At 40.4% G+C, this 12173-nt stretch overlaps 1 protein-coding gene across 3 annotated transcripts in view; it reads right to left on the bottom strand.

Annotated features, from left to right (window-relative positions):
* Positions 1-8643, bottom strand: part of cecr2 (CECR2 histone acetyl-lysine reader) — a 28187-nt gene extending 19544 nt beyond the window's left edge. For all 3 annotated transcript variants that reach the window (XM_011606993.2, XM_011606996.2, XM_011606995.2), the window contains exon 1: positions 8361-8643. In XM_011606993.2, coding sequence (XP_011605295.1) covers positions 8361-8480 — 120 coding nt within the window. In that variant the 5' untranslated portion in view covers positions 8481-8643. The remainder of the gene's footprint in view (positions 1-8360) is intronic.
* Between the last annotated feature and the right edge of the window lie 3530 nt (positions 8644-12173).

The raw sequence follows: 12173 nt of genomic DNA, 5'->3' as shown, positions 1-12173 counted from the left end.
GGTTATTAGTAATTAATAAAACAGATATGAGTATTTCTTTGTTTTATTATCATCAAATTTAAATTCTGACTTCAACAATCACAACAAAACTTAATCTGCCCAAGTGTGCACTGAACTTGACAAACAACAGGGTGCATCTACTGTAACTGAATGAAAGCTAACAATAAAAAGGCACCTTAAAAGGCAGTCCACAGGTTAACAAACAGAACAATGACACAATGTTTAAGTACCGCTCATAGGATTCAGTAAGGGTAAAACGCTAATTAGTATTACTGATGTATTAACCCATGGGGGGGCAACTGTAGAGAATACGACAACATCACTGAGACTCATATCATCAATTCAGTATTAAACATCATTAGCATATATCACATATGCATTCATTCAGCTATGCAAGGTGTGTGACAGTTAAGTTAGGTGATTAAAAAAAGCACAAATCTGTCATTCTGGTCAAATTCACAGCTGCACAAGATATTGATTGCAACCAAATGTGGTGTCTGCAGCTTCAATGTTGCCTTGTAGCAAATGCTAGAGTAGTTCCGGTAACCATGCTGATAGCAAAAGTTCATGAAGCTTCTGGTTGTGTAAAGTGTTGTAACCCTGTGGGGTGGTATTTCGGGGAAGTGTGTCAGGGAAGTCACACCAGGCAGCACAGATGACTTGTTCCAGTTGTCTTTGCTTGGTGATATCGACATGCAAATCCAGAAGCAACACTTGTGCACATACACCAGATATAATAACAGGTGATACAATAATTACCGTAATTTCCGGACTATAAGCCGCTATTTTTTTCTACACTTTAAACACTGCGGCTTATTCTACGGTGCGGCTTATTTATGTTTTTTTCGTGGCGCACTATCACAACTATTGTGAATCAGTCATTTTTACTAACCCTCATCAACATGGAAAATACTAGAAGAAAAGCATATGATGCAGCTTTTAAGTTAAAAGCGATCACTCTGGTGGTTGAAGAAGGAAATCGAGCTGGTGCACGTAATCTTGGCATACATTATGGTAATCAATGGCGAGAAGGTGGAGACACCCGCCTGAAGACCTGATCCAAAGCAAAAAGATGACAAAAGCTTTTAGACGTAAACATCGCAGGTGGCCCGAGCTTGAAAACGTTCTGGAAGACTGGGTCAACACACAGAGAGTAGGCGGCCACAGTGTTTCTGCTGTACAAATCAGACTGAAGGCAAAAGCAATCGCCACCACGATGAAAATAGAAGATGGTGGGCCATCGGGGAGTTTTAGATTGTTCATTGTTTGAGTAAAAAAGCATAAACAACGTAATTTGTGTGTAGCTGATACAAACGTATATTTCAAGTTAGCTGCATTACAGACACCGTTAGAAAAAAAAGCATTTACTGCTACAATATATTTATGTTGCTAAGCAGATTAAATTAAAAGAAAAGTCAAAAAATCCTGACGTGATGAAAATTGGATTTAAGGTCTCTGTATAAACATACAAGTGAAAAGAGTGGCTGTTGTTTCTTACCTGTCTGTTTGTCACTCGTCAGTGACTCGTCTCTGTTTTCGATCTAATTTTTCATATTACTACGTGGGATACCTGCGACTTAAAATCCGGTGCGCCTTGTATAAGTACAAAATTGATTTTCCTTTTAAAATTAGATTATGCGGCTTTTAATCAGGTGCGCTCTGTAGGCCAGAAATTACGGTACTAAATAAAATAAGGCAATACACTGAAAGTGAACAATCTGGCATGTAGGCTGTTCCAGTACTAAAAGTAACATGTTATTAACATACTACTTTTCTATGATGCCCTCCTAAGCTTGATTGTGTCCCTGTGGTCTTAGCTGTATGTTTATATCTGGAGAGGAACAATTACAGTGATAACATGCATGACCAACACTGGCTTGTAGGTGAGAGAGAAAGGGCGTGGATGGTGGTAAGCAGAATAGCATTTCTTTCAGCAGTTCTCAGACTGTGCTTATCCGTGGAGATTGTGGTATCAGGAGGTTAGGCTCCCCGGCTCCGCTCACACTCAACACTTTCTACACTGCTCTGCCATTAACAGCTCCTCCGGGGTCTATATCGTCAACATTTGGAGAACAACTATCTAGAGGGGGAAGGGAGCACTGTTTGTTGTGTAAAGGCTTCTATCTTCCTCTCCTTTACGTCGCCCTTTATTTCTTCCTCCCCCACTGCTCTCCCACTTTCATCTCACACATGGCTCCTCTAGGAGCCATCATCTGACAACACCCTCCTCCTACTCGTAACCACCTCCTGCCACATGACAAACATGCACACGCAGCCGTAACACCACAGGAAAACGCCCTCACATCCTCAGGATGTACCACTCATATGATCATTGGAGGAGAGCAAAATAACCTTTGAGCTGCTGCCAGAGTGACAGTATGATGAGTCCACACCCACGGTGATGTACCATTTGTTCATGAAAAGGATGAACAATTTCAGGTTGTATTTCAAAATGAATTCCTCTAGATGACTAAAGTATGAAGGGATTTTCTTAAGGATGTGGTCAGGTGGAATTTCATTGCACAGGCAAGTGATGTATTGCCCTATGATAGGGTGAAGGTAAAGAAAAAAGGGTACAGTGAGATGTTGGTCTTGACAACATCCAGATTTTTCCAGTCTTCACTAGTATAAACCTAAACAGGTCCACACCTTTTATGCGTAAAGCCTTGTGATGGCTCAGAATTATATCGCTCATCACAGAGACACACATGTAAGAAAAAGCAAACAGATTTCACAAAGACTGAAATCAACACATTAACCAGTAGGATGAATTAGTATTAATCATTTGTTCTTGTCATCTCAGCTTCACTATCTGCAAAACAGTGGTGGGGAGATATTGCCCCAGACTGCAGACAGAGCAAAGGAACCATGTGGAGATGCAACAATGGCACGGACTGAAACAAACCATGGTATATGTGTCCTTCTACCTCCCCTACACTCCCTGAAACCATCTGATGCCTGTACTCTTGCTCTCACTTGTCAATCACAACTGGGGGAGGGGAGAGAGCCTTACAAAGCTTCTCTTTACATAACATGGAAGCAGCAGTAACACTAAAAGTTTGTTGATCTCTCTTTATGCATGGTGTGATCGGAGGAGGTGGGTGTCATAGGTTGTGTCTTTGAAGCTGTTAGAAGGGCTGAGCTGAATATGTCTCAGTAGGAGGGAGGGTGACCCTGTGCTGCTCTGGAAGGAGACTGCGTCACGTTTTCCTTTTTTTGCATTCTCAAAGCATGCTTGTTAACCTCCTATAATTTTAAAGTAAATATTGTCCAATTAAGCTAATTATGCTTAACTGCCTTTTACCCCAAACTAAAGAGAAAATACAACATTTAACTCTGTGAGGACTAGGTAAACAGGATTGTGGGTCTATTCTCTACTGTGCAGTTTGATGTTGCTACTACAATCATATCTCATCCTAGATATGCAGTAATTTTGTGCTGTGACTTGTGGTTTGTGTGCACATTTTTCTTTTGCTGACAATATAGTGGAATCTTGTCCTTTTTTTATGAGCACAACAAATATGTCTTCATGGTTCTAGCTGTTACTTCTCCAAGAGATAAAACAAAAAATTTTCTTTATTATTTTTTTTAAAAATTCAAGTAGTATTTTGTCTTTTTTTTTTTACAAAAATCCTCTTTAGTTCATGGGATTAAAAAAAAGGTTTTGGCAACAAATTAGCCGGCTGGAACCTGCACTATTAACCAATGAAAACCAGAAATCTGCAACAGTGTGCGGGTAAAGTTGGACCGCGGTGCATCCAAACTTAAGCCCTGATCCTATTCTGCTAATCCATTTGCTTTCTAGACAACAGAAACAAGGATGTGTTCACAGACAACCTGCTCCCTCGTATTTAACTGATTTAATAGGGCTAAATCTTCTTTCATAATCACGGAGGGGCCTTTCGGACCCCCCCCAGAAAAAAAAAAAAAGAGGACTAGCAGCTAGCACCCAGTCGGTGCAAAAGGCCACCACCCTCCAGGGGGAAGAGAAAGAAAGAAGCACCATCTGGGGTTTAGTCATGGTGATGCCAGGGGCTCAGGGACAGGGGTAGGGGATGGGGTAGAATATCTGCTGTGGGTAATGGGGTTATGGGACAAGTGGTGGTAATAAGGACTGAGCTTGGGGAACTTGGTCACATAGTCTTTGTTTAGTGACACTGATGTAGATGAAGCAGGGTTGCGGAACATTGGCTCGCATAGACAAGTTGGCATGGTTTGTCATGGCTCAGAATGGGTCACTAAGAGGTGACTTTCGTCACAAACATGATTAATCTTTTTACAGTTAAGGGGAGGGGCTTTGGGGCGCTGAAACAGAAATGAAGAGGTGCAAAGATGTCACTGACACTAATGTAGGACTAGTGTCAGGTTTTACTGACAATGCTAACGTGGTTTTATCACAGTAATACAGCAAGCAACTCTGCAAACATTTGCCAGTTTTATTATTTGGCTGACATAACCAGACAGGGCTAGAAAAAATAAAGGCTAAATATATGTCGAGAAAGAGATCATTTGCAATGTTATCTAACAGCTGATGAGATAAAGTATTATCAATACCATCTATTGTATTTCCACAATAGCAAAACTAAAGCAGAATTTCTACCAGATGGTTATATACACTAACTGATCACTTTATAAAGTACACTAAAATTGATGCAGTGTTAATATTCATAACTAATTAGCCAAATATATGGCCAGAAATCAATGTATTCAGGCATGTAGATGTGGTAGACAACTTGCTAAGGTTCAAACTGAGCATCAGAATGGGGGAATAAAGGGGATTTTAGTGACTTTGAACATAGCATGGTTGTTGCTCCAAGGCAGGCTTGTCTGAATATATCAGAAACCCTTGGTCTACTGGGATTTTCACACACATCTTTATGGTTTACAGGAAATGGTTTGAAAAGGACAAAATGTTCAGTGAGCAGTGGTTGTTTGGTTGAAAGTGGCCTGTTGATATGAGAGGTCAGAGGAAAAGGGGCAGACTGGTTTGAGATGGTAGAAAGGCGACAGTAACTCAAAAAAACACTTGTTACAACCAAAGAATGCAGAATATCATTTCTGAATGCACAACGCATCCAACCATGGACAAGATGGGCTACAGCAGCAGAAGACCACACCAGGTTCCACTACTGTCAAGAACAGGAAAGTCAGGCTACAATTGACACAGGCTCACCAGAATTAGACAATAGTAGTTTGAAACAACATTCCCTGGTATGAAGAGTGTTGATTTCAGCTGCCACATTCAGATAGTAGGGTCACAATTAGGTGTACACAATTGGGGGGGGTGTTCTTGGCACACTTTGGGCACCTTCATACTGAGCATCAATTACACCCTACCTGAGTTTTGATGGTGACTGTGTGGGTGAAGAGGAAACTTGACTCTTATATGAAATAAAGGTTTTGACTCGCACATGTGTAAAAACTCAGTCCTCGAGGGCCACGATCCTGCCGGGTTTTCTGTCCTACCAGGCTGAAAATGCATTCAGTGCGATAGAAAACCCGGCAGGATCGTGGCCCTCGAGGACTGAGTTTGACATGTCTGAAAAACCCAAAATCTTCTCAAAAAAGTCAGCTAATGTCAGTTAATGCTCATTTGCTACAGTACAGTACCAATTGGTACAGTCTGTTGATGCAATGAACATGAAGCACAATTCATTGCAGAAACAGCAACATGTGGGACTGCAAGCATCATTTCTCATAGCATAGAAATGAAGCGTGACCCTTGCACCAGGTATCAGCCATACAACAATGTGGAGGGGACACTACTGTAACTTACATTTGTACAGGGTACTGCTTATTGTTGTGTTAAAAAAATGTTTTTCGGTGACAATATTTATGTATCACCGAACATCCACAGACAACTGTTCAGTTGTTAGCTGAATGAAACACAGCCATCTCCTATGTAGAGAACATGTGACACAAATGACATTAATACAACCAACACATGGCTGTAGGTAAGAATGATGCTTTATCACAAAATGTTAGCATAAGGATTGTAGACAGGAAAAACACTCCATCTCCCCGTCAGGACCAGTGAAACACATTTCCTGCCCCTGGTACTTAAATACTCAAGCCTGTGTTTCCCATATGAATCTATTATTGAACCATTGACAAATAATCAGACAAGAGATAAAATTAATGGGATATGAGAGTTTGGATATTAATTACATTATTAGTGGGAAAAGTGGGAAAAGATACAATGACTTGAGCAAAAGAAAATACAGCAATATGGCCAAAGTGACAACAGTGACACTGCCCAGACCAGTTTGTCTTGTTACTGCTATGTAACATGAAGTAAAATAAACAGGTCGTTTCCTTTATACCAACAGCATAAAGTCATTAGAGAGAAAGCACAAGGATCCAAATGTTCACACTATAAAGAAAGACCTTTTTGACTCCCGGAGAGCCATAAATTATGAGCATTTAGGTTTGGAAAAACCACAAACCAACAAAAAGTACAGTAGTAATGGAGTACTCTATACTGGAAAGTATATATTATTGCCAACTTGAGCAAAGTATAGACTTGTTCCAGTGTCTCTGATGTAGAATGTATAGAGCCAGTCACATTTTAGGGCATTCTCACACCAAGAAGCCACCATTTGCACCATATGGCACAGTGCGCACTAGTGTAAAAGTAGACCCATGTGCACTACACACACTATGGACACACTTGTTGCTAAAATGTAACATAATGTCCTTTCTGCTATAGCCAATTGTTGTTCTACAGACCAAAAACGAGTCTAAATATTATATGCAATTTGCTACATAACAATTTAAAACAGATTCTTTCAACATATTACACCTTGACTTTTTACCGACTTAATTAAAAAACCTTAAGTCACAATTAGATTCAGTACTTACACTAGTCTCAAATAAACTATAGCAGCTGCCAAAAATTACAAAGACCAGAGAAGTTACCATCTTTAATGTGTGTCTTTGAGATGTCTATGCATGACTACTCCATCAATCTCAATATTTCTCATTAGTCCATATGAGGGGGTGAACTGCAGCGATGTGGCTATGAAATAAATATCACTGGCATTTGGTGACAATATGAAGAATATCTGAAAAGTTCTATAGCTTTTGATTACTCTCAGAGTCGATTAAGCACATGAGACGATCAGAGGCATTAATGCAAACACAGGAGCAGCAGCATGTAAACTGGGCGCAACACGATCCTCCATCTGGCCTGCACCTCTTTTAATAACAAAGCGAAGCCTACGTGTGTTTCACCAGCGAAGGGGGTGGGGATGAATGAGTGATGGAGACTGTTGATGCGTAATGTTGACCCTACCGATTCCTTTTAAGTGCAATCATTTCACGATCTACAGCAGCGTCTTTAATCCTTGCAAAGGGAATACGTGGGGAAAAAGGCGTCGGATCAACATTTTGAATGAAGAGAATGTAATAAAGACAACGATAAAGTTAATAATATAACCCTTGATTGATAAAATACGTCTGTTATGAGATATATACGAGATCGGTCAGGGAAATAGTGTAGACGTAAGATAAACGTGCCGAAAAGTGGTTAAATAATCGGTTACAGCAACAAAATACGCTAATTTGGTGAGCAAACAATGCCTGAAGAGCATCTGCGTCCCCGTGGCTACCCAAGCCAGATGGCTTATAACTGCAAGACAATAAAAGTGGAACCTCACGCCATGAACTTAACTTCAGACTGCAGAAACCATTATTGGAAACAAGATAGCATACGTATCTACACATGGTTTCAGAATTATGAAACAAAACAAGGAAGTATGCCACTTTTTCTGATGATGAAGCTCATTTAGCTCATATCAAAGTGGTGCGACTACAATAAAACGTAAAAACTTGTCCTTCAATAAAGTTTTGTGGGTGTTTTGTAACATATTGCCAAAGATGACGACACAATATTGTTATAAAGCCTATAAATTAAGAACGCTCGCGACATAAACACGAGCTTGTACAAATAAAAACAAACGTCTGGCGCGTGCTTGTTTTGCAACAAACCGACGAAAGTCTCCGCAGCCGTATAAATAGTGCAACATGCGGCGTTAAGTGTTGACACGGGACCATAAAACCGGACCTCGAGCCTTTTATTCAGCTGACGTCTCTCGTGACAATTAACAACTTGAAAGCTCAAAAATTAGCAACTGTAGCTAGCTTTTAGCTAAAACGCTGGCTAGCTCGCCCCCTAATAGGATTGTGTTAGTAACGTTAGCGAACAAGTTCGGAGAGCAGTGCTAAGCTGGTTACACAGAAATCTACTTTTACAAAATGACTCGTGGACCACAGAGACAAAAAAGCTGACACAAACAACTTTTCATTCATTTGATCAAGCTCATTGAAAGTTACTACAAGCAACCAGAATTCTTATTTACCTCTATTTCAAAGTCTGGCAGGTTGAAAGCTGTCCTGAATAGCGAACAGAAGTGGGCTATGGCGGGGACTTCCCACCAAGACTGGATCTCTTCCACAGAAACTGTACATCCCTGGGACATTTTCGAACTTGAGAAAGTGTGTAACCTTTAATTCTTACATTAGAAAGTAGGTATTTAAGCGGGTTATAATGTCGCCGTAACATTACAATCTCGACAAAAGTTGCCGCTACTGTCCTCTCCGGACTGATGCCATTGCTACAATCTGTTTCAATCAGAGTCTCACCCGAGCTGAACAGATGGGAAGGGTGACACCACCACATGAGGGCAGGAGGGGGATGAACTCAAAATAAAACAATATATTTAAGTATATGTTCGTATTAGCTGTCAGATAATGCCAATTTGGTCAACATAATGCCTTCTACATATTTCTGAAACTCATTTGTCGTTCGATTTGTCTATTAGATAACAATGTTTAACTTTCTAATTAAGACCACCCCTTTGGATAGATGGTGCAGTCGCCATTTAAAGGGAATGCGTACATAAGTCCGTCAAGAATTGTATATAAAATTTGAAGAGGTATCCTATTATTGACATCTATGTATAAATTAGTGTTTGGTTGCATGATTTAAAAATTAATCAAAAGTATACTTTTATAAATTTGCTGATTTTCCTTTCACCTTTCGCGCTTTGAATTTCATTTTTTTAAAAACAACAACTTTACAACACCCAAAACGTACTGATATTCCAAAGAATTGTTATCAATTAAGCTCGCTATCATTTCAATTTAAATCATATAAACAACTCCGCGGTCGAACTTTTAGTTATTTCACGGCACAGGGCCTCCCCCTATCGTACTATTTTAAAAGCGCATGCTATTCAATGAAAAATAGAAATGTATGTGTCAACTACCTTAAAACTATATTATTCTCATTATTCTCTTATTATTATTATTATTATTATTATTATTATTATTATTATTATTATTATTATTATATTATTATTATCATTATTAGTAGTAGTAGTAGTAGTAGTAGTAGTAGTAGTAGTAGTATGATTTTCAATATCAGCATTACACGCCACATTAATTTACATGAATTATTCACTTCAGTAATTGAGGAAAACAGGTATTAATATAACATGAATAGAACCTTTCAGGGACTCTTAGGTGCATTCATTTTGTCTTCCAAGCTTCTGAATCAGCAACATGCACATTTTATAAATAGAACACAGCACACCAATTTATAATACAACTTCATCATTGTTCCAAACAGAAGCAAATCAATGTCAACAGCTGTCATCGTACCAGAGATGGCGAAATGTTACTGTCTTTTTGTTTGAGTGACAATGAACTTTTTGAGAAGATTCACCCCCAGTAGGACTGCGTTGCCATGAAACTGAAAATCCAGAAGGTTTTCATTCCGAGACATAAAACAAACTGAATATTGATTTAATTCAAATTGAATCAAGTCAGTGAATGGAAAGTAATTTGGAACTAAAGAACATTTTTTATATAACATATTACTCTTTTTGCTCCCTCATTGCATAGCAAAATGGTGCCTATTTCTGCAATTGTTATTGTATTGTATTTAAATCAATGCTTGTATGGATTCTAAGCAGTTTAGTTAGCAAAGGGTTGATAGATACCTTCACTTGCCATGTTTGTCATAAATATAGATTTATAATGGATTTTTTTATACTATATCTTTTTTTGGAATTTATATAACTTTTATATAAATCAGAGCTATTTGGGTACTTTGTTGAAAGGTTTTACATATGGTATATCTATCATGCCCTGTGCTAAGATTTAATTTTAGTTTTTCAATTCTAGTTTAGAGGAAACAACAGCAAATCTGCATGATATCAAGGAAATATAGAAGATGAAAAATTGCAATGCTCTTCCAATTACTGAAACTAAAATATAAAGAAACTGCTGGAGTAACTATAGCATGAAAGACAGATGTCTCTGAACTACAGTACATCTTTAGGCAATGTAGTTAAGAAAACTCACTTTTAGTTAAATCTATTTGGAATGGGCTTTTTTGTTTGCTTTTGAGTTGTTTTTTAACCAAAACAGTCAACTAAAATTTTAGTACAAATGCCTCAGAGCAAGAACAATTCTGTGTTTAATTCCAGACTCAGGGCATTTATACTGGGTTTGCATATTCTCTCTGTGTCTCCTGGCACAGACCAAAGACATGCAAATGCATTATGCTGATTTGAGAATGTGTGTCTGTGTGTGAAGGTTGGATCTGTGTGTGTAGGTTGGATCAGGGAGTGTTCGTGCAAAGATACACTCCAGTGCCCATGACAATCTGATCAAGAATTTGCAGAAAATAAATAGATTGAAGTATGTGGTTTCTGTGTGAAATGGACTAATAATTGCAACTGGCAAAAAACTCACCAACCACTGGGACATGTGCTTTTTGTCGCTGATGGTGTCAAAAAAAGTGATTGTTTCAGAGAGCCCAAATCTTCAAAATAAATTAAATGCATTTCACCTTCATTTGTCATAGTAAGCGTGCCCATATAGACCACACACACTGTAATTTTTAGCATACTAAGTATTAGCATATTGCAGCAGAAAGATTTTAGGAAATTGATAATAATTTATTACAAACGTCTTGTCATCAGTGACTCTTATAGTTCAACTCTCATAGTTGTTGATAAAGTCACATTCAAGTGGCAAGTCAGAGATGTCTTGTTCGTTTTCTCCCGCTTATCCGGATCCAGGTCTCAGGGGCAGCAGCTTCAGGAGGGATGCCCAGACAGCCCTCTCCCCAGCCACTTTCATCAGCTCCTCCAGGGGGACCCCCAGCCGCTCCCAAGCCAGGCAAGAGATGTAATCCCTCCACCTAGTCCTGGGCCAGCCACGAGGTCTCCTCCTGGTGGGACATGTCCAGAACACCTCTAAAGGGAGGCGTCCACAAGGCATCCTGGCCAGATGCCCAAGCCACCCCAGCTGACTCCTCTTGATGTGGAGAAGCAGTGGTTCTATTCCGGGCTCCTCCCGGATGTCCGAGCTTCTCACCCGATCTCTAAGGTTGAGCCTGGCCACCCTGCAGAGGAAACTCATTTCGGCCGCTTGTATCTGTGATCTCGTTCTTTCGGTCATCACCCAATGTTGACGCCGCTCTGATCCGCCTGTCGATCTCCCGTTCCATCCTACCCTCCCTCGTGAACAAGATCCCAAGATACTTGAACTCCTCCCCCCCCCCGTCCCAGAGAAAGCACTCTACCTTTTTCCGAGCGAAGACCATGGCCTCTGACTGGGAGGTGCTGATCCACATCCCTGCCGCTTCACACTCGGTCGCGAACCACCCCAGCATCTGTTGGAAGCCCTTGTTCGATGGTGCAAGAAGAACCACGTCATCCACAAAAAGCAGCGACAAGATCTTCCGCCCACCGAACTCGACACCCTCCACTCCCTGGCTGCGCCTAGAAATTCTGTCCATAAAAGTTAAAACCGGTGACAAAGGGCAGCCCTGGCGGAGTCCAACCCTCACTGGGGACAAGTCCGACTTACAACCGGTTATCCAGACCAAGCTCTTGCTCCTTTGGTACAGGGACTGGATGGCCCTTATCAAGGGACCCTCCACCCGATACTCCCGGAGCACCCCCAATAGGATGCTCCTGGGGACCCGGTCATAGGCCTTTTCCAAGTCCACATAGCACATGTGGACTGGTTGGGCAAACTCCAAACTCCCCTCAAGCACCCCAGCAAGGGTAAAGAGCTGATCCGTGGTTCCACAACCAGGGCGAAACCCGCATTGTTCCTCCTCGATCAGAGGTTTCGACTATCGATCTAATCCTCTT

This window comes from Takifugu rubripes, chromosome 9, assembly GCF_901000725.2.
Source record: "Takifugu rubripes chromosome 9, fTakRub1.2, whole genome shotgun sequence".
NCBI lineage: Eukaryota > Metazoa > Chordata > Actinopteri > Tetraodontiformes > Tetraodontidae > Takifugu > Takifugu rubripes.
This window is presented reverse-complemented; position numbering and strand designations above follow the sequence as displayed.